This window comes from Thermobia domestica, chromosome 14, assembly GCF_964235325.1.
Source record: "Thermobia domestica chromosome 14, izTheDome1.hap1.1, whole genome shotgun sequence".
Lineage (NCBI taxonomy): Eukaryota > Metazoa > Arthropoda > Insecta > Zygentoma > Lepismatidae > Thermobia > Thermobia domestica.
In genome coordinates this window covers 77792789-77817481 of record NC_137467.1, presented here as the reverse complement: position 1 = coordinate 77817481, position 24693 = coordinate 77792789, and the positions used below count along the sequence as shown (strand labels likewise).

The window sequence follows — 24693 nt, the reverse complement described above, 5'->3', positions numbered from 1 at the left end:
TGGTGAAAAGAGATTATGTAAATTCGGGACTGTCCCTACTAAACCAGAACGTCTGGGAGCCCTGGACATGTAGGAATTATGGAAATGTTGGCTTTATTTTCGCCATCTCATATTTTTTTAATGACCATTTGAAAATAAAATTTCTCATACCCTGTTAAAATTAAAATTAGGATACGGCTGAAGAAAAGAAATACTGCCTACAACTTATAGCATATTTCTGGACAGTATTTACTGCAAAAACAAAAAACTATTAATACACATGAAAAAAGTTCATCACATTAATACATAGAAAAATATTAATTGAACATTAACCGTAAGAACTTTCAGAAAAAGAACACATAAGAAGGGGGAACTCAACAAACCCTTGTTTCCTGCAAATGCTCTCCGAACGGTCAAAATAATCCTTCGTCTAATTTGAAACTATTTTCTATAAAGAGAAATGACTTCTATAAACTACAAATATAGACATGAGAACTGGTAGCAACAGAGCAGCTTGGAAATGAAATGATTCTTTCAGTTTAACGTATCGCGATTATGCCTGTTAGGTTAAGGGAGACTACGATTAAAGCAAATGAATGATGATGGAAGAACTAATGGAGAGAAAGTGGGAGTACCCCAAGAAAATACACGGGCACGATGTTGTTAACCACGAACTTACCTGGCCAGTGATCGAACCAGGGACCCCACACACCAGACATAAGCGCTCTACCACTGAGCCAGCGTCCCCCCCCCCTTCCTTCCCCATAACAGAGCAGTTTGGTTTTACTACTTGAACACCTCAAACGTAATTTCGGAGCATTCAGACTGCATGTAAGTTTTATTGAGTTCGCCCTGATTATCCGGTCTCATATATGCAACTGTTAAAAACAAATACAAGATTTGCTTATGTTAATTTGCTTGCAGTAGGTTTTCAATTACAAGGAATTTCATTACAATGTTTTCTTTTCAGGCATATGCATCATTCACCATATTTGTTAAAAATAACATGCGGATGCTGTTTCAACACAATTCAGTCTACTATATGTTAATGAAAAATTTAGGACTTCAGCGACATTCAATAATGGAAAATATTTTTCAAGCATACACTAGAAGTACCGTATCTGTTGTTTTCGTTAGTAAGCATTCCTCCTGTATCAAGGTGCATATTATTTGATTTACTCTTTCAGTGCATTCTTCATAAACAATAGTGCAAAACTTAGTGAGTAAATCCAATAATTTACATACTCGTTCTTGCTCTAATAGTGTCTGAATAATTTACTCTACTTCTCTAGCACAATACTCAGGTTAATCACGCAACGCATGGGAACTTATAATAATGTTTAAAAACTTACCACCGCTGCTCTCTGAAATAAAATTGGGAAATTAATTATTTATCATGATCTTTCTTTTCGTTCAAGAACAAGATACCGTATTAACCCGAATTTACCATGATCCCAGGTTTTTGAGATGGTTTTAATGGAAAAATAAAAATATCCCTTTAAAATACTACACATACTTCGAAAAAATACATATCGGAAAAGTAGCTACTTAAAGCTCATTTTAAGATTTAAAATCATCTTGACTGCTGCTTGTGTTGCTTATCATGCTATACTAATAGCAGTCAATCAAACTGAACCATAGCATGATGCACTGCATTACCTATTTCATATATGTCAGACCTTGTCGCGTCACAACAGCACGACACAGAAAAGTGATACAGATGGTACGGTCCTACGTGGTGCGATTACAATAGGGAGTATGATTTTTATGAAAATGTTTTTATACTGAAAATATCGTACTATACTCGGGCCAATACGGTATTTGAGACAATTTAAACTAGCAAAATTAAGACCTAAAACTTGTACACAGAACTTTACCATGTTAGCTATTCTGATATAAAATTAGAATTTTTCAATATTCCTAACTCTAATGTAAGCAATATATACGAGAATATATGACCGATAGATACATATATTTAACCAACCCGTGTAGTTGTAAAGTGAAAACTTAACGAATGACAGTCGAACTCATGTCTACCAACATGTTTGGAGTTGTCACACTAATGTACGAGACAGATGAGTATTTGGTAGATCATCAGCTTCACTGAATGATACGATTTTAGCTAAACAAACCGAAAACAAGTGTAGTTCATTTCATAACTTAAAACTATTAGTTTCAGGAAACGTATTTACTTTCGTGAATCAAAAACAGACTCTCAGTATTTCACGACCAAATATTCTGGAATTTCAATTATAACCAGTATTTACAATTTTGAACGTTTTGTTTTCTTCAACAATTTAGGGACAAGATATTGGTGACAAATTGCTCCATACACTTAAAAAAGCAATTACCTGATCCGGTGAAAGGGAGCTATCACCAGAAGCATTCCTCTCTTGATTTGATGCAGACTTTTCCGTTTTACATGCCGTGTGGTAATCTGATTTGGCCTTGTTTACTTTCGCTAGTAACTTGGCCCACGGTTTTTGAGCTTTCTTGAACGCATCTTCCATTTCTTTCCTTTCTTTGATTTGCATCATGGACTGAAAGAGAAAAATGCCATTGAGAAATAAAATAAAAATATATGTTAACTCCATATTTCCTCATGAAGTTAGCTAGTTAGAAAAGACCTTCATAAAAACATTCTCTCATTGGAAACTCAATATTTAAGATTCCATCCACAAGCTTCTATTAAGGCTACAATTCTATGTTACTTTGCAGTAGAGATGCAAAAGCTCAGAAACTGCTTTCTTGCAGTTTTTATTCGCAGATTTTTTACCGGGAAAATTTTTGGATTTTTTTTTTAATATTTCAAGTTTAATGGAGAGAGAATACGTTCCACCTTGGTTTTCCCATTATAATACGAAAAATATTTTATTACTGCATTCTGAAGAGAGTATATATATCCGACAGAACAGAAAAAGTTCAAACTGATGAATGCAATCTACTTCCAACGAATTGTTTATAGAGCTATTACACTGTTTGACAAAAATGTTTTACTAAAAAGTTTAGCAACACAGGCGAATCTAGCAGGGAGGGAACATGTTCCTCCCAAAATTTTGAACACAAGAAATAGATGAAAGCAAATAGTACTTATATGGAAGAAGCAAAGAAACAGGAGAAACAAATGAATGTTATATCTGCTTTTAAGTAGTAATATTACATTGTGTATCTAGGTATATGAAACTTGTCTTTTCAGACGGAATTGTCTTCTGAATGCCGTGTTATGATGGAAGTAAAACAACAAAGGTACAGAAAGACTACAATTAATGGATAGTGTTACAGCTTTTAACAATTATGTCAAGATAAAGAGATTACCTAAATTATCTAATGACCTTTGTGCATGGACATTCCGAAATTTGTAGCCAGTGACCTACTAGTGTGGTAGAAAATTGTGATGAACGCCAATGCAGATAAAAAAAAAAATAATAATAAATAAATAAATAAAAATAAAAAAACAAACATTTGTCAGATCACAATCTTGACCAAAGTGGAATCCCTCTGAAAAATATAGCCAAGGAGAAAAGTAGGAGACCAGAAGTTACGAGGTTATTTTTTTTTTAGGAGACACGTTTTTTTTTTTTTTTTTGCGGGACTGGTACCAAAAATACAGTTTATTGTCACAAACTTATTTTTGTTAATATCTTTCAACCTTAAAGCTTCAAAGAAGAAAGTTTTGGCATTTATCACACACCTGGGTGAAAGGTTATTTGATTCGTAGAGCGAATTTCGTTATTTATTTAAAGGTGTTTTATTCTTCTTAATGGCTCGTATATAATGCGGTATTAGTTTTTGAACAATATTAATGGACTTATCATGAAAAAATGATTTAGTACTAGATAGTGTCAGCCCACTTTTAGCCTAAAACCTTGGAACACTATACAATTATCGGTAAAATTCTTGAAACTGAGCATGGTTAAAGAACCTTCATGGGTACCGTTACAGCTGCAGCTGGAATTACCGTCACCGAGAATACAGGAATGTTAAACCATAAAGGCTATTATTTATGTGAATACTTCACAAATGGATATCTCATTACCCCTTTACTTAACTGTAAGCCAATTATTCGTTCCTCAACCTCATGGAGTCTATAATTTCTAAACTTTACATACAACTTACAAGTGTTAATGAGGTCGATATTAAACTCGAAAAGGCTCGTGACCAATGGCGATCTTTACATAGGGCGTACCAGGCAACTGTCCAGCTCCCAGCCCCTTCAGAGTAATACTCATTGATTTTTAAAGCATTTTTGGACATATATTCAATTAAATTCTGAACTTAAAAAATCCCAAATAGTCAAGCTTATTATAGTTGTATTAAGTAGCCCATCTGCAGGACACGAACAGACACACCAGAATAAAAATATTCCCATTATTTCTTCCATCTAAATGTTCAAGGTATTAATGAATTCCGTTGTCCTTCAATTCATCCTGTAGTATTTCTGTAGATCAGTACTCATCAGGGAACGGCTCTGAGACCATTTCAACACGCTTTTTAATTCCGAGGAAGCTTTGAAGTTTAGTCAGAGCATTCAACTACCGGGAGAGTTTAGTATGAGATTAAAAAAAAAAAGTGTTACCAACCGTAAGAAGGAATACTGTCAAAATAATCACAGCTCTATGTACTAAGAAAAGGCTTTACACAGTGTATACCTTCCTGTGTGTCAGTAATATCATTGCCAAAAGCTTGGTGCATTACTTTCTCAATTTTCCTTACCTGCATACTGTTCAGTTGAGTGTATCAGTTGAGAATATTTTTGTGAAATACGAGGGAAATATTAACAGCGAAAAAAACCCTCCGTAATATTTGTTTTCTTTCAATATTCTCAGGTAGCTTTGAATCAAACCTAAGGACGAAGCTTTCCTTGCAACAGGGTTCGAAAAAGTCGTGAATAAGGTGGTAAAAATGGCACCCAAAATTCCTGATATGAATCCCATAAGAACACATCTGGGCTATTTTTGATCGTACAGTGAAACGATGCTCCTGAAAACCTGCTGTGCACGCGGAGATCTACTCAACTGTTCGCTTACTCACTGCGATATTCCACATAACAATAAGCAGAAATCACTGAATCAATGTCGACTACTTTATGGCATTCAATAAAGCAAGCGGTAGGCAAATAAATTTCGACTAATATTATAATTTGAATTTTTATAGACTGGACGCAATAAAATAAATGACAAGAACACATTAAAAAAAATAAATAAATAAAAACTTTTTCTAGCTTCCAGATAACTTTATAACATATTAGGAAAAATATTCAGAATATATGATCATTGTCTTTCATTACGACATAAGTACCAAGTAGACGTGTAAAAAGAACGAAGGAATGAAAAAATAGAAAGAAAAAAAAAACTATGGCAAAGCATTAAAAGACACTGGATGATAAATTGAATGCGTAAAGGACAAGCTGCTCATAGACTGAAAATCTTGTTTTCACATTCAACCGGTAGCATCTGGAGCCATCAGTGACACGAAGATGGTCTACTGATAATACCTTGTGAAACGTATCCTTTTGCCATGTTTTAACTTGTTGTATGACTTCATTACACAAATTATCTTTCACTTTCAGATGAAGATCACACAGTCTTTCAGATTCCACTAGAACACCTTTCCACGCCGCTTCTGTCGTTCCGTATTCAGGACCTGAAAAAACAAAAATAAAAAGATCTTAAAATATAATAAAGCATATACAGAGACATAAGTAAACATATACCTTGTAACAATAAAATGTAATGATTTGAAGATCGTAACTCGTTACTTCAACTGTGGAGAAGAGTGAAAATTACACAAGAAAAACAATGATGATGTGACCCAAAGAGTGAAAGAGTTGGGTTATTTCGAATGTAGTCGAATGGTGGGGCAATAAGACTTCAGTGTAAACCAAAGACAAATTTCCTGAAACTTTGAGATTCGATTATCCACCATCTCTTAGGTTATTACCCACCGGTATTTTCCACTAGATTGCTTCCAAAAATAACAATTCTCTTTATGGAAGAAAATGGTGCACCTTGCCATATTGTCAAAACAAGCAGACATAAAATTGAATACAAAAACTGCCATGTATCAGTCAGTTCCCAGATACAGGGCTCATAGTGGTCTAGTCTCTTGTGAATAGTTGAAAAGTGACCAAAGGCACACGAAAAAGTAACCAAAATCCCATCATGACTTTTTTTTTTTTTTTTTGTCAATTTCTGCATCACCTCTCTCTCTGTTTGTTGTTTTGTTTCATCTTTTCTTCTTTACTTCTTCTTTTTGAGCTTGCTCCTTTCTTTTGTAGTTACGGCAAGCAGACTTAGCAGATGTAAGAAGCTTCTGAGTACATGGAACCAGTTCTGGCCTACTTCCGATTTTCTTCATCCCAGACATTATATTTAACTTAGCACTGAGAGTTCTCAAAGTCATGAAGTATTCAAATTCATCACCTACTCTTAAGAAGAATATACAAGAAGCATAACACAAGACGAACATGATGAACCACACAAACGCACACACACAACGTTGAGCGGAGCGTTAACTGTTACGAGAGAAAACTAAAAGACTATTATGATAGAAGAAGGAATAGACACAGAAGGGTTCTCAATCCCACCTTGAGAGCTTAAGCATCCACTGTGCTTTATAAAGAATAAAAGCTGAAGTGAGAATAAAGCTGATTGTTTCACATGTGGCAGCAAGTACTGAAGCTTTCAGAACAGGAATGAGTAACAAGTTTCTGCCTTTTTCCATTTACTTTTATAATATTTTTCTTAGAAAATTGCCAATGCAAAACATAAATCACACGAAAAAGTCACTTTACCTCCCACCTTGAAAAAAGTAACTTTTAGTTATATATATATATATATATAAAAAAATAAAAAAAAATAAAAAACTTGCTATGAGCCCTGCAGATATGAACCTAATTGAACATATTTGAGCTTTTCTTGATCATACCAACAGACGGCGTCCCAAAAATTCCGCTTCCCGCAAGGAACTTCTCCAATGTTTGCGTCAAGAATGGGCATAAATCTCCCAGGCTAAAATCACGGACTTCATGTCCCAACGAGTTAAGATTTTGTTTCAAACAAGTGGCCGATCAAGATGATACTACTATGTATCCTCTTAGTTTCTGTATCAAGTGGGTACAGTTAAATGAAGGGAAAAGCTTATAAATAGAGATGTGTATTTGCTTATGATATGTCTGTTATAATTAAATTCAACTTTGGTTAAAATCATAGTGTAGATTCCATTATAGAAAATCAAAGCAAAAATAAACTAAATATTATGAATAACTTACAGACGGGGAGCAAGCGTTTCTCCACACAGTTTCAATCCTTCTTGGAATCTTTTTCGACATCTGTAACTGCGCTGCTCGAATCTGTGGAGACCCTTTTAAGAAAAGTATGTTCAATATTTCTTTTAAGAGTTTTCACAGACGAAAGGAATAACCTATGTGTTACCAGTCTAACCGCGTAGTTGAAGACACTAAAAAATATGCCAGAGAAGATAGAAACTGTACGGAGAAGAGTTTGTTCTTCTGGCTTAAAACACCTCAATGTCCAGTTTGCGAATTGCTGACTCAAATTACAGGTTATGTGAAACTTAAATTCAGTGGCTAACTACATTGAAGAATCGTTACTAGTTTGCTTATATCACACTAGACTTATTGTAATACTTGGTATACAAAGCATGAACTGTTTACTGACACAAATACTCAATAATAAAACTAATTTCTTTATTATATTTCATAAAGAAGGAATCATATCTTCCACGATTACTCTCTTTGATAGTAAAAAATAAAAGGAAGTTTGATATTTCCTTTAATTAATAACATATGCCTGCGAAGATTTTGTGGTATGAAATATGTTGTGACAACTCAAATTTAATGATTACGAAACTGTTCGAGTTTTGTTCTATCACGTACAGATTTTGTACAATCGACGCACACGTATGTAGAGCATGTTGTATTAGAAGTACTGCTTTCATCAGCATTATGTAGAACAGTATTTTAAATAATTAAACATTTCAAAACTCATGTTTCTTGTAATGTATTTCTTATTATATCCATAATACGGATATGTAGCCTTAACATTTCCGTTACATACCCAGGTATAAACAGTAGATTTGCTGAACTTTAAAGGTTTAATCAACTTCATAATTCATAATGTTTGGAGAGGTTGGGCAGAGGTTGCCCCTTGTATCATCTTTTTTGTGCAATAAAGAAAACTGTTTGTGTAGAAACTCTTTTAAAGTAGTTGTCAATGTCTATTGAGTTCTCACAGATTCCCACTGTCTGTGTTTTTTTATAGCATTATCAATCAGAAGCTTGGGTAATTTTTTGCACCGGAAGCAGTTTCTGTCTTCTAAAAATATCTAACGCAGTATTGTAATAGAAAGTACTGAAGCTGAAAGGTCGAATTCACTCTAAGATTAAAACTAGAAATACTAAAAGTATACTCTCTCAGGACAGCAAACAATTCTAATTAAAATTATAAACGTGTTACAGTATCGCCAACTAACTAAATACTTGGCTTCATCAGGCACAGTACCAACAAACAGGACAGCCCTAGCTCTGGAATTATGCAGTTTTTCTCCACATGTCCATTTGAATTCCCCTCTTATTTTGGTATGAGAAACTACCTCTTACAGTTTGTCAATATAGTTCATTAACACCCTGATTATATAGGACTGTGATAAGAAAGAAGAAATTGAATAAATCTGTGCAATGAGCGATATGGTAAACATTGTAGAAAACAGCTAGGGAAAAATTAAATAGATTTTACTAGACACACTTCACAGCATCAGCAGAATGGAAAGAACAGAGAAAATCATGGGTAACTGAAGCGATGCTTAAGAAGCTGGAGGAACGCAGAAGGACGAAAATCACGGACATGAAATAATTAAAATCATGTCAGAAGGCTGAATAATGAATTAAGAAGGGAGATTAACAAAGTAAAAGAGAAGTACATGGAACAGATATATGAAGAAATAACGGAGCTTCAATGGCACGGCAGATATAGTCTGATATATCAGAAAGAACAATAATTAGGAGGGAAAGCTAACAAAAGTATACGGACGCTTGGAATCGAAGACCAACAAAATCATATAGTCACTGACCAAAGAATCTTTTGAATCCGGAAGGAATACATCAAGAATCTATATGACCAGAAGAATCGCCCAAAGGATATTCGATCGAAGCAGAGAAAAAGGTGGATGATAAATAAATAAATAATAAAAAACACAGTATATTGAAAAGTGAAGTGTACAATCCATCAAAGACATGTGAAGGAAGAAAGCCACTGAGAATGAATGACATACCAGCGGATCTGTTCAAGGGATTAGGGGACAATGTACCATGGTTTTCTTGGTGCCCTTTCCGAAGGATTTCTTAATGTTACAATGGCTGCATTACCTAATAAAAAGCAAACAAAGAAATGCAGTGACCTCAGAACCATTAGCCTTATTTTCGATAGTGAAAAGATTATTGCGCGCATACTAAACAGATGATTGGAAAATATAATAGATTTCCAGTCGTCCGTTTTTGAAGATCTCAAGATTGGAGGGCCGATCATTAAAAAGCTTAGGTATGCAGATGACAAGTATTATAGCAAGAACCGAATACGAATTCTAGGAGACGGAAAAATTAGTTGACACTGGGAAACAATATGGAATGGATATCAACGTCGAAAGACAGAAAGTGATGAGAGTATTCGATGGAAACACGCCCTTAAGAGAACTTGAAGAGGTCGCTCATTTTAAATATCTAGGAGGTATTTTGACGAGAGAGACTTACTGCATCGAAGAAATCAGGTCAAGAATTGCCGTACTCAAAGAGGCATTCAACAAGAAAAGATCGCTCTTAGCCAGCAGGCTTAATATTAGATTAAGGAAAAACTGGTTAAGTATTATATATGGAGTACTGCACTATATGGTTCGGGGACTTGGACATTAGGGACGTTAGAGAACAAATATTTAGAGCGCTTCGAAATGTGGTGTTGGAAGAAGATAAAATAAACAGAGAGAGTAACAAAGATGTTTTAAAAAGGGTAGGCGAGAAGAAGACGCTTTTAATCAGCATCCTTCGTAAAAGGCCAACTGGACTGAACACACCTTGCGAAGAAATTGCCTTCTTTATACTGCCACAGAGGGAAGGATGGAAGGAAAACAGTAGTAGGAAGCAAAACAGCTCAGATGCTTTAAGCAATTGAAGAAAATAGTGAGGGTTAAAAGAGTAAGTTAAAGATAGGAAAACGTGGAAGAAATATTTCCAGGAAACTTTAGTCCTAGGACCTGGCAGAACACAAACGTCACTGTGTGAACATTAATATAATGGTGGGGAACCTCTGATGCTTGAAGTATTCGGCATTTTTTGCATTTTCAATATATGTAGGGAACGCTTTGAAAGTTTGACAACCTCACAATAATATCCACATATATTCTATTTCCTCCATAAACGGTACATGTAATTCTATTTGAAAATTTAACCGGCTGCAATGAAGTAGTCACGAACATTGAACACGAACAAAAAGTGAACTTTTTGAGCACCTATACTGTATTATATACGAAGTAAATTAAGAAAAATAATTTATTTACCCTTCTCAATTGTGTCATTCCACTTTTTCGCCCATCCTTTTAAACTTTTTGCGTAACCTTTTTCTATATCGGCCCTTTCTTGAATTAGCTGCATTAAGTCGTTACACAACTTGTAGCCATCTTCTATTCGCTTCGTAGTTCGTTTGTAGTTGCCGGGCTCCCAGAACGAATCGCTCGTTGCTATGAGCATATTGTCATCACTGTGATGGGACATCTTCACAAGACGTAAAAATTTAGTCCACCTGAAAAGAAAGGGAAAATAATAATGAGTCCGCTTCATGTTTAAGGTACTGGGTTTAATGTTGTTTATTTGACAAGAAATTTATAGTCTCGTCTCGAAAACGAAACAAGAAGTAAATTTTAAAATTCGATACAAGAAATTTCACACATCTCTTAGGCAATACTATAGTGATCGCGAGGACTCGTGAAGCTTGAGCTAGATTTACCATTTTCACTACCCAACAGAACGTGAGGGTGTCCCGGTCCTCAACCCCCACCCATGAAATTTTACCAGTATTGTCTCTCGTGCTATATGAAGAACATCTGAGGGTACAGTGTTCTCGGATAACCGCTAAATTTCGATCTTTTGCTATTATTGTTGTTGTTTCATATTTTTACTGTTATTGTTACCATTTAATTCGAATAATTGTTAGTGTTTGTATTATTATTTATTTATTTATTTTGGCTTGTTCGCCATGTCTTCTACGTTTGACAACGTTCTTGGTGTATTTATGTTGTTTCGCTTTTTCTCAACTGTACGTTCGGAGGGCAGTTCCACACGAATCGTACCGAATTTTTCCGATGGATCACACGTGAGAAAAAGCAGTTTTATCATTCGTGTAGGCCCTAGGCTTCACGAATCGTCGCGGTCACTATAGTCCACTTTAACTCGTACATTTCAAAAACAGTGTTTTAGTGTTAGGTAGTACACAACTATAAAGTCAAAGTAATTGTAAATACAATGAAAGAACATTTACCATCGCTTGAAAAGATACCAGCCATTATACAATATACTACAATTATAAATATAGTTTAAATGTAAATCTTGCAATTGAACGCATTATGATCATACTCCTTTTTCTATATAATTTAATATCTTAATGGATGGTGCATTTTCAATATTTAATTCCTTCTTGTAAATAGATTAGATAAGAAAGAATATGGTTCGTACGTTAAACTCTCGTTATGCCATTACATGATTTAGTCTTAAACTATTTATGCAATATTATTTACAAGGTATTCAATTATTTTTTATAAGGAAATTATTTCATGTTAAAAAGGAAGCGCCCTACTTTCTACATACATTAAATCTCAATGAAGTGTTTTTTTTTTTTTTTTTTTTTGAATTTATTGTATACTATTATTTCTCGTGCATCACTTATCGCTGTAAGTCAGAAGTTAGCGTCTTTGTATTCTTCTTTTTGATGAAATAGTATTTTCATGTTATAAATGACTTTCATGTTCGTTTAAGTATGAATATTAAGGAACCTGTGTGATCTGTGTCCCATTTTATTAATGCTAATTGTCAACAGTTACTTCTACACAGCATTTGAATTTTCTATTACTAAGTTCAAAATTCTACGGGAAGTCAACTAAATTTACAAAACGAGATAAGAAATTTTCGAGACAAGACAAACTTTTCTAGAATCGAGACGATACGAGACTTCTACAGAACTTCCGAGACGAGACAAAAAAAATCCCGACTCGTCTCGCTGGCAACACTAATTGGGGTAATTAAAACTTCTCTAACGCTTCTGGTAACAGTGACACATCTGTAACAGTGACAGTGACAATTTACAGCTGTATATCGTCGGCGGCAATTCAAAACCTGCTATGTGCATTTTGCAGGAGAAGCGAAAAACAGTATCCTGGTTAGCTTTTTGGCTTTATAAAAGTGATGTTATAAGTAATATTTGATGCTGCACGTAACTGGTACCTTCTCAAGTTACTTGAAAAGGTATCAAGTTACGTGCAGCATCAAATATTACTTATAACATCACTTTTATAAAGCCAAAAAGCTAACCAGGATACTGTTTTTCGCTTCTCCTGCAAAATGCACATAGCAGGTTTTGAATTGCCGCCGACGATATGCTGGTGAAAGCGGAACTACCATGCACTTTGCAGACTTATATAAGGTGCTCATGAGACAAGATAGAATTGTCGTGACGAGATAAGACGCATCACTTTCATGACATCTTTTCAGAACGAGACAATCTCAAATTCTTAATCCTAATTAATGTATACGCATGTAACAGTACTTGCGCCAGACACGAACTGGTGACGACTTTATGGACTACCGAGGAACAAACAGCAATATCACCACTTGTGCTATTATCACATTTTTTAAAAATATGCATTATACTGTACAAGAAATCTGACAAATATTAAATACGATATTTTTTTTTCTTTCGATAAAACTGACCTTACACAACTATGAACAGCCATACGTGTCTAGTTAGGATATGTGTGTTCAGAACATCGGTTATCAACGCAGGTATTTCTGGTTTTCAGACCAGAACTATAATCCTTAACAGTGGCGGATCCAGGATATGGTCAAGGGAGGGGCTAAGCCATAATTTGCCGTTTTATCCAGTGTAAACCTGAGCGTCAAGGGGGGGGGGGGGCTATAGCCCCGTAGCCCCCCTTAGATCCGCCCTTGATCCTTAATAAGAACAGTTTTGTGTCCCCACGGTAGCATCACGAATACCAATAGATAATATTAATCGTTTGTATGCGTATACTTACTCTATCAAACTCTAAAAAATAATTATTGTACTACGAGACATGTGAAGTATAATATAATCTATATCAGTAGGCCTATTATCAATATCCGCGCGCTTCTGTTATTATGCAATGTAATCCATGTATAATGCAAATAGATGAACGGTAAACTATTATCTACCATAACTGATCGCAAAACAAGGATAGGTGCATTTACTTAGGTTTCTGGCGCATTCACTCTGTCCTGACAAATATTTTACTACTCTTTCCTCCGTGTTCGGAACACCTGTTCACACCACAAAAGGAGAAATAAAAATGTTTGAAACGGCTTTCTATTTCTCTCTCATTCGCTTCGGCATAAAATAGGCCAAGCCGTCACTTATTCATGAGTTACATCACTGACCACCCTCATACCTCATCTCCCATGTAATACAAGGTCAAACGTCCAAGGTCACGTAGATTTCTCGCGAATAGTTTCTATCAATGGCAGAAAATTCTTTGAACATCGTGTCTGTGGGTTTTCTCGGGGTTCTTTTATTTTCATATTCTTCTGTTATTCTACGAATCATTTCATAATCATTACTTTCTATCCTTTAGAATAACGACCATAACTGTCGAACGATAAGGATTTAATTACACAGTGAAACCTTTCAATAATACACTGATAGGTCATGATTATTTATTCGTAAAGAGAGGTACTCGTTACACGGAGGTTACCGCATTTAGATTACTTGGTTTATGAGGTATTTGTACGCAGTAAATACAGTAAAACCTGCCTTCAACGGACCCTTTATTCAACGGAAAACTGTCTTAAAGGAAAATATTTCATGGTCCTATGGATTTTGGAGTAAAAGACATGTAAAAGTCCCTTCATTAAGCGGAAACTGTGTTATGCGGACAACGGAAAGCAAAATAAACCTTTAACGAAAATTCTCAGATTCAGACTACATCGTTTAGAAAATTTTTAAACATCCTGTGAGAGGGTAAACATATACTGTCTGCGATAAATACTTCGTTCTTTTGTTAAATCTTTATGGGCAGTGTTGACCTTCGTCAATCACTACTCATATTCAGCTCCCACAATTTTTCGCTAGTCCTACGTAGCATGTCAGCTGTCAGTCTTCTTTGTAGGCGTACTTCTGTTCCGCTTGTGTAGCAACTAGCGACAGCCAACAAAAATGAGAAGAAAACTGACAAAACAAAAAAATGAAATGAAATCTTTGAGTTTTACGTCCCACGGTTATGCCGGTTAGACTAAAGGAGACGGTGATTATGAGAAATGAATGAAATGGTGGAATGAAGAAAGTGGGAGGAAACGGGAGAACCCCGAGAAAACCCACACACACGGTGATTGTCCACCACAAAGTTGACTTGGCGGGAGCAGGGTTAGAACCCGGGACCCCATACACCAGAGGTGAACGCTCTACCACTGAGCCACCGCGGCCCTCCTGACAAAACAAAGTTCTGGAAAAAAGGAATTGAGGTAAAGCAGAAGTTATATATCTCCATCACGTGTCGTGAAAACAAGGAGGAAAGAGTTCAGAGGACTTTCAAAATTCCAGAGAAAGCTTTTCTGTGTCCTGAAACAGGGGTGCCCACAGAAGGGGGCTATGACGCAAAGTGCGTCATTGAAATATTTGGGCGGGTTAAAAATCTATATAAATATGTTTGAGGGGGTGTAAAAATTAATCGAAAAGATTTTTTTCATGGAAGAGCACCTACGGATAGACAATTGGGGAGGTGCGTCATGGACATAAGGGGGGATACCACTGCCTGAAGTATACCGCAGCCAAGTAGTAGCAATGTATGCAAAAAATCCTGCTTGACTATTGGGAAAAATAAAGGAAAGTGTGCACAGCATAATTTGTGTTTAAGTTTTTTTTTTTGGGGGGGGGGTATTAATCCGAAGAAGGAAAAAGTACTGTAATTGAACAAGTTGCGCACATCAATATATTTTCTCATTATGTCTGTTATAAGCATATTTTTTTTAACGGAAAGGTCTATCTGCATTAAGCGGAAACCTGTCTTTAACGGAAATTTTTGCGAGTCCCGCTCGATTCCGCTGAAGACAGGTTTCACTGTATATAGTTTAAATGTAAATATACACCAAAACCGAAATACTGCACTCAGTGTTCGAATTACTGCATGAATAAGGAGAAAATTCTCCATTTATAAAGTAACTAAAGTATGGGGGAGCAAGTACTGCAAAATATAGTGTTTGTATGATAATTTTCTTCTCAACTGTTACGTCATATCTCTATGTTGTCCCTTAATTCGATCACTAACTATTGTAAATAAAAGTAACTCAATCAGAACATGCAACATTATTATTACTATTAAATACTGATATTGTGACAGAATTAACGCATCAGGAAGATTTATGAATGTCTGTCAAAAAAAAAAAAAAAAAAAAAAAAAAGTAGTTGTAATCCTGCGGACACTAGTTTCTGATCGAAAGTTTCTTATAGCTATTGAATCAGTTGAAAGAATCAATTGAAGATTTATTTTTAATTCCAGAAAGCATTTTCTGTGTCAAATACACATGAGCTGATAGTAATTCCTGTTCAAAAGTATTTTTTTCTTGAATTGTGTCCATTTTTGACTATTTTGTGGACTATCTGCAGAATTCGCTTCTCCGCGAATAATCGGGAGTTTGCTGTATTTAAAGCAGCTGTAGACAAGAATCATAAAGTCGCTTTACACTGTAGTCATTAATTAAAGAAGATGAAAAAGATTGAGGAAGTCAGCTACAACATTATTAATAATCTTAGTAGGTCTAAGAGCCGGTCGTGGATATCGAATAGCGGATCTCCTAATAACAAAGTAAGAACTAATTGTTCATTTACGCTCGGAAAAACTACACACTCTTTAGAGTTCCAAATGATGCTATGCATAAGTATTGAAGGTCGTTTAGAGCAGCTATGTTCGTTCGTCTGTCTGTCTGTCGACAAGTACGAGAACAAAAACGATAAGAGCTTTTACTGAATTCAGTGTCCCAATATTCCATATTCTCTCTTAATAGTCTACCCAAACCGAAAGTAGAAGAAGTATATTATTTCCAGGTTCAACATTGGACAATATAAAACTGGTAACAGATAGCAAGATGGATTTTAATATGAATTCAAAATTCCAATAATGTGTTCCAGCTCCTTTCATAATCGTCCACTCAAACCAGAAGTGGGAGAAATCTAGCACTTCGAAGTTCAACAATGATCAACGTTGAACAAAGACGGTAACATAACGAGAAATATTATATTGTGTATTATATATATTTATATATGTATATATATAAAGTGGCGGATCCAGGATATGTTCAAGGGAGGGGCTAAACCATATTTTGCTGTTTTATCCAGTGTAAAGGAGGATTGAAGCCCATTTTATCCAGTGTAAACCTGAGCGTCAAGAGGGGGCTATAGCCCCTATAGCCCTCCCCTTGGATCCGCCACTGTATATTGTCCCCAGGAGGAAGGGACAATATTTTGGGAAATGGTAGTATGGGTGATTCTAAGCAAAAAAAAAAAAAAAAAAAAAAAAAGTTCACATGAACATTGGTCTTAATCTCAACGGTTTCAGGACTACAGGTTGTGAACCACTTTTGACTTTATGTTGCATATTGCTTACTCTGTAGTTATTTTACAGAGCTGAGACAGACGATTTGAAAGAAGATGGAAGCTATTGAGGAAAATGTGGGAAAGTTAAGGTTATTTAAAGAAATTGGATAGCAACACTGATTCCTAAATATCCCTCAATAACTTCTCTTCCAAAGACACCACTGCCACATGTTGCATACCGATGGAAAGGTAATTCCATCACCTTTCAAATCAGCTATATTTCACGTCTGTAGAATAAATACAGGGTGAGCAATAAGCAACATGAAGTCAAAAATGGATCAACCTGTAGCTCTTAACCTTGGAGATTAGGACCGATGTTCAAATGAACATTTTGCTTAGATACTACCCATACCCATACTACTATTGTCTCTTCCTCCTGGGACGCCCTATATATATGTGTAATATTGAAATGAAATTTTTAGTTTTACGTCTCACTATTATCTGTTACGTCTCTCTAAAGCAGACGGATAATTAATGAAGGTGAGGGATAAGAAAAGAGTTGGTAAAACAAGAAAGTGGAAAGAAACAGGAGAACCCCGAAAACATCCATGATTTTGTCCACTCCCAACTCACTCGGCCTGAAATCGAAGCAGTGCCCCCTTCGCTCTACCACTGAGCCATCATGCCCCCTTCCCTTTTATATGAATTTAGATTTCAAAGAATAGGTTTCTGCTTTTCTCTTACGAGTATATTCAAACCAGAAGTGGTAGAAGCCTCCCATTTCCGGTTTCAATATTGATCAACAGAGCAAAACCGGTAATAGATAACGAGAAGTGGTTTCGCGATATGAATACAGGATTCTAATTCACTATTTCAACTAAAATTAGTGAATAAATCTTTAACTTCCGGTTCTATCATCAGATCTCCGTGGTTTGGAAGTCTACAGTAGTACCACAGGGTGAAACGAAACTCACTTATTTTTAACTTTCAAACCAGTGAAACCATGAATTGTTCATGTTTGTTTTCCTAGAAACGGAAAAGTTGGAATGGCCATCGACGATCTACCGATGTAAGACCAAACAACTGACTCCCCCTCCCCCCTCCTTCAGTTGAAAATAGGCGGAAGGTGGTGGGAGAAAAAGTTCTTTTGGCTTCTAGCTTTATTGGATTTCTTCTCGTAACAGTTTTGGGATTTTTCTTTCTTGGGACTGCAAAGCGAGAATAGAGTCTCGATCCATTCTTTCTTTGCTGGATACACCGAGTTGAGAGCCTTTTGCTTGCCTGCCATTCACCATTTGAATAGAATGTTTACCGACTAAGAATGAATGTTAATTCCTTTCATGCATGGCTGCATGGTGAATAACCCACCTACATTTCCCACTTCCTTCTTTATGTTTATGCACATGAGCACAATACAGTCATGCAGCAGCCTACACGTTTGTATAATAAATTTTGCGTAATATTTTCATACAAATGCTATAAAAGAATTATACGAGTTAACAGGCTACATATGCAGTCTTACAAATAGCAGGATATTGTACAGTCGTAATACTAGAAATAAATGTTACTTATTTCGAAGACGCATTCAACTGATTTTACATATAAACCTATTCATATAAAGAAACTACCAGAATACTCGTTCTTCGCACGGGGAGAATTCGTTCCATTTTGGACATCATAGACAGAATTTGGATTTAAACTGCACTGTTCGTCTCAGCGACCCCGAAAATTGTATTAGACACTAATATCGGCCATTCTCTAACAGTTTTATATATCTCGCTTCCCCCAAGTAGCGAGGCTGAATTTGAATGTAATGACATCGGAAGTGTTACTGTCCATCTCAGCAACCCCGAAGACTATGGATTAGACACTAATATCAGTCATTTTCGATCATTTGTATATGTCTCTCCCAAGATACGGGGTTGAATTTAAACAGAATCGGAAGTGCCACTCTCAGCGACCCCAAAAACTACGGATTTGACACTAATATCGGTAATTTTTAAATATCCCACCTTTCCTCTAAGTTGCACCGTCAAAGTGAAATGATAAAAAAAAAAACATCCCAGGCCTGGACCCTCATTTATGTTGAAAGTTTGGTGGAGATTGGTCGGGTGGTTTAAGAGGTACGATGTCACACAGTCATTTTCATTTACACATGCACACACACACACACACACATACATTATTATATATATATATATATATATATATATATATATATATATATATATATATATATAATGATGATAATGATAAAACTTCTGACATCACCGATAGTTCATTTGCCGGAAATACCATAAAGTTTAATATTTGTTTTGACTAAGATTTGTCTGATTTAATTCCACCTATCAACAAAATTGTATTTCTTCTTTTAGCTGCACATCGATCACGTTTCGAATAATATAATTCTTTCTCAAACAATAACTGCATTCTTTTCTTCTTTTTTAATGTATGCAATGCTTCTCTTCTCTTCACGAACGTTGGACTTCTAAACTGTTATGCGTAAATACGCAAAGCTTTAGGCCGGTCGCGCATCGACCAGAGGCGAGAGAGGCAAGCCAAGACAGATGGAGGCAGTAATGGGTGTGAAGAAAGATGCAAAAAAATGAAAATGAAATGAAATTTTGAGTTTTACGTCCCACGCTTATGCCGGTTAGGCTAAAGGAGACGGTGAGGATGAGTAATGAATGAAATGGTGGAATGAAGAAAGTGGGAGGAAACGGAAGAAAACCCATGCACACGGTGTTTGTCCACCACGAAGTTCACTTGGCGGGAGCAGGGTTTGAACCCGAGACCCCTAGCACCAGAGGTGGACGCTCTACCACTGAGCCACCGCGGCCCCGTGAAGAAAGATGCCTGAGTACATTGATCGTCTATCTCAATCACAGCGTTTGAGAGGCTTTTATCTATAATATGCTCGAGTGAATACCTGTTACGAGGCTTTGCTGCACTGCTCACAGTACTGAACCTCGGCTCGGCTGTCCTGTCGTCTGGTCAATGCGCGGCTGGCCTTACAGAACGGCTATGTGAGTCCTGTCGATAGATATCAAAGCAAAAATGGTAAAATAACGAGAAACTGTTTCTTGAAATGGGTTAATTTTCTTAGGAATAGGAACTAAATTCAAACCGGAAATGCTACAAATCAATCACTTCCGGTTTCAACGTTGATGTTTTGTTTCATGACAAACTGTTTTCTGATGCGGATTCAGGAACCCTACAATATTAATTCCACTTCAGGTACTTATTCTTCTATTGAAACCGTCAGTAATATAACTTCGGATTTCAATATTGATTCTCATAGAGCAGATACAGTACAAAACAGCGACAAATTGTTTTGGACCTGATTCAGCGTTCCGGAAACAGGTTCCATATTCCACCATATCTTTCTATCCCAACCAGAAGTAACAGAGTTGATCTTGCCCATTGAATTCTCATAGCTTGAAAGTCTATCGAAGTTTTATAATGTTGGTATTTAAAATTCATTGAAATTCACCTTTGATCAGACCAATCAAACGCTGTTAGGCAAATGCGAAGAGTTGTAAATATACAGTCCATAAATTACAGTCATCTAATGAAGTGCAGTAGAGTGCACATTAGAAATGGTAGAAGACGAAGACACAACATTTCCTATGAATCACATGCGTTTCGCGCAATGTTTTTTCTTAGCTCCTCCCAAATTATAATAATTATTACAATAGTTAACCCTTTGACTACCAATGACACAAGTGTGTCCCATGCGAATAATTCAAACATTGTTGGAATTTGTTTTTAGAAAATTAAAAAGAAAAAAAAAAAGAACGCTGCTCTCCCATCGGGTCAGATGTGACCAGGAGACTGTGTTTAGTTTCCAAAACTGTGTACAGATGTCAGGAATATCCCACATTAAAGGAGTCGTACATAAAAAAAATATATTCACATTTTAAAAAATTGGTAGTCAAAGAGAAACATTTTCATGCCACAAACAAACATACAAACAATATTTTGTTATTAAGCTGATTTCTCAATTACAAGTACAAATTACAGTAGAAACCCTCTAATCCGTCACCTTTGGATCTGAGGGTATGGTCGGAACGCAGAAAGGTCGGATTATCAGAAAATATAGAAAAATATGGATTTACAGTAAAATAAACAATCTCTGAACTAAAAAATGACTGTATTGTTCTGTACAGTAAAAACAAAGGAACGGTAAGCACTAAAAACTGCACAGTACAGTACAGAAAACACGGACAACGAAAGAAACGATACAAAAGATGACTGAGCACTAAAGCGGATATGCAGTAACAATACGTAAATAACAATGCCGCGACGGTAGTAAACGACAATGGACCTCGTGAGTCACCGACGAGCCAAGACGAGTTCGGCTCGAGCACGGTCGGATGAACCGGAGTGGCGGACGAGAGGAGTTCTACTGTATTTAACACTTTTGCCTATCCTGTTCACTGTTCGTACTTTTCTCCTGCTATTCTGGGCTAATTTAAAAGTAAATATTCTTCAGTCTTTGCAGAAAAAAGTTATATCAGTTTCATCGGCACTCAGATTTCTCTCCATCCGACAAATAGAAATATTTTATATTTTCATATTATTTGTGAGATCTGAAAAGCTCTGCCCGATTGTTTAAAAATATTTCTTCCAGTACTATGAAATTGAAGACGCGTCATACAGTGTACTGCACCAAATGATTTCTATTTCAAACAAATGAGTTTCGTTTTACAAACTACGGTAGACTTCCAAACAGTGTTTCTTCCAGACATGCTCTTGGGGCGCACAGCCTCCTTCCCCCCGAAGCTCTGAGTGTGCCCTTCCGGAGGAGACCAAAATAGTACGGTACCTCTATCATTTAATAATAAATAGAATAGTACTATGTGAAAATAATATGGTGAACCTCAAGCGAATACTCTCGGAACTTTTTTTTTTTTTTTTTTTTTGGAAAGAAACAATGCTTCCAAACTATGTGATTTCAATACACACATTTCAAGTAGTACATCTATTGGGAATGGCACCGAGACGCCGAATCGATTGCAAAACACTACCTGCCACTTCTTCACAGGGTACAATTTTTGTTTTCAGCGAGAAAGTTGAAACCGGAGATGCCTAATTTCAATCATTTCCGATTTGAATAATAGGTTAACGGAGAATATGAAATTTATTCTTCGGGCACTGAATGGATTGCAACAAAAGAAAAATAAGTCGATATCTCTTACCGATTTTGGTTTTATACTTTTCAACAGACACACAGATGGACGGAAAAAAGCCATTCTAAAAGATTTCCGACAGTTATGCATAACAGTTTGGAAATCTAATACTTTATAAAAAAAATAAATAAAAAATAAAAAAAACATATTTTTATAATTTTGCTCTTATTGGCTTAGTTCTAAATTTAGTAAAGGGAATGAGGTATTGTTCCATAATCTGATAAAGCGCTATCTCTACTATTTTACTAATTTGAATATTATATATGGTATATCCCTCCGATGCAATTAACTTTTATCAACAAACTCAAGTGAAATACTTCTTTATGTTCTCATGTATAAAATCACTTGTTTCATGGCCTTCGTCATATAGCCCTAAAACGATAATACTGCATAATACTTATCACTCAGGCAGTATAGTGTGTTCGTATAGCTCCTTCGTGGCTAAGCGGTTAACGTACGCGCCTTTGGCGTGGGAGTCCCGGGTTCGATTACCGGCGGGAGCTCATGTGGTTCGCGTTCCACGTTAATCAGTAGGTCCACGTCTGATATAGCCTCGCTGCTGAACGGAACGTTAAAGTCAAAATCAACTCAAATGTGTTCGTAAGTCCCCTACCCCAAAGTTCGAGTACCAGAAAAAGCAATATCAATGTAATTTTAGTTTATTTATTTAGTACATACTGTAGTTGAGTACATATGGTTTAGTTGGATATTGCAATTGACCAAGCAATAGCAGGGCATGTTCCTTACACGTATTGTCACGTTCACTAAAAGGCCTGCCTTTGACACATCCTAAGTAATGACATGCTTGTTTCTCCCAATGAAGTAGGATTGCTTTGCAAAGTGAATTCTTGCCAAAGTTATCTCTAAACACAGTTATTATCTGTGTCATTATATGGCCTGTGTGCACCCAACGCAGGGGGTCCACTGGGTCCGGACACACCCTTGAGATACCGTAAACTATACTTGTTTAGCAGAGAAATGACTGATGTAGACTAAAGATTTCACCTTACTTATCATTTGTACTATGTCTTTTCTGATTAAAAAAAAAAAAATCCTTATCATAGTGAGAATATAGGTAGCAGTACTTACTTTTTATTTTGGCTGTAGAGTAACACCCATTTGATACTATAAAGAAAAACGCAGCGTCTTGTATTATTGGACCCTCCTCCCCTTCCCAACAAAAATTTCTGGGTGCGCGCCTGACCCACACATGCCACTAACCAATCCTCCATTATGTAAAGCTGCAACCATTTACATCGGCAGAAACAGCCACACTGCTTCCTTGTTTGACTTTTGCTCATGAAACGTGAGAGATTCTCGTGGAATTTTCCCCTCACCGAACATTAAAAGACAACTCATAGCGTTGGGTGTGTGATTCCTCACCGTGTGATCTCGTAAGATCATATTGAGAAGATTTTCCAGCTTAAGTTCAGTCAAGCAGGTATTCACTATACTCGGCTGTTTTCAGTGAAGTCTTCTAACTATAAACATATCAAACATACAGTACACATTCCCAATAAAGTTTAGTGATTTTATCACAAACGACGTTAATAAATTATGAAACACTCACGTGCAACTTGGAAGGAAATATTGAAATTTTACGCGTGTACTGAATTAAAGAAATAAATCATTACATATTAATAGAATGGCAAGTGGGCATTAACTTACCTCTGATTTTATTAACTTTTACTTTACTCGAGGTTTAATTCGCACATTGCAAATAATGTAAACCTTTTCACACCCTGTGAGATATGCAGTTATGTGTGATAATATATCTGCCACCATGTATCCCACGAAAAATGCTAAAAAGCATAAGTGACATGTCAGTATGATTGCAATATAACCTTCATTCAATGATTTACGGACCTCATTTAATGATCAAATGTGGTAACTAAAACATTACAAAACCAGCTTTTAAAAAACTAATTCCGATAAATTATACTTAAAAATTTACTGACTGATAATTTTAATGATTACGCTATTGAGTTTGATTCGTTTAGAGTCAGTTCGAAGTATTTGCCTATAAAAAGACCAAGCCCTTATTAGAGCGATTAAAGGGGTAGACTACTAAATATTTTTTAAAAGCTAACAATTTTTCTTTTGGCCGTTTTTCGTAAGTGAAAAGAGAGAATGAAATGCAACTTGCCACAATAATAGATAATGTTATTCTACACCCGAAAATACGAATCGGAAGTATTTTCAGTGTTGCCATCCATAGAAATTACAGTGTGACCAGAATTTGAATTACCCAAAAATCTAGGTTAAAACAGCGACTAGAAAAATGAATTCAACGGTAACTGATGACTTGATCATGTTGTCTTGGTTCCTTGTTAGCTACTTTTTAAAAATAATATTTGTATTTATTTTAACTGGAGATAAGGGCTGTGTGTGAAGATAAGGGTTCCACACTTTGACTTCGACACTGATGGAAGTGTAGTCAGCACCACGTCCGCCTTCTTTATTTCCAAATTGTTCCAGGTACCCATTTTAAGAAGTCATGGGTGAACCTCAGAACAACATTGGAACGAGAAAAAAATTCCTTTTCCATGAGATTTAAACCAAAGCTGCCAAGTTGGCAAGTAAGGTGCCTTAACAAGAATGCTACCGCGGGTCTTGAAATATTCCTAATCATTTGCGGTCATTTGTCGAGTGGGACTCGACATTTAGTTTTATCATGTCAATCC

General features: G+C 36.0%; 1 protein-coding gene across 8 annotated transcripts in view; it reads right to left on the bottom strand.

Moving 5' to 3' along the window:
* Window positions 1-24693, bottom strand: part of Synd (protein kinase C and casein kinase substrate in neurons protein Synd) — a 367852-nt gene that overhangs the window by 42258 nt on the left and 300901 nt on the right. For 7 of the 8 annotated variants that reach the window (XM_081738619.1, XM_081738618.1, XM_081738616.1 and 4 more), the window contains 4 exons: window positions 10546-10787; window positions 5474-5622; window positions 2331-2519; window positions 1332-1343 (listed from right to left, as the gene is read on the bottom strand). In XM_081738619.1, the coding sequence (XP_081594745.1) occupies window positions 1332-1343; window positions 2331-2519; window positions 5474-5622; window positions 10546-10759 (564 nt within the window). In that variant the 5' untranslated portion in view covers window positions 10760-10787. The remainder of the gene's footprint in view (window positions 1-1331; window positions 1344-2330; window positions 2520-5473; window positions 5623-10545; window positions 10788-24693) is intronic. The other variant, XM_081738614.1, reaches the window with a different exon arrangement.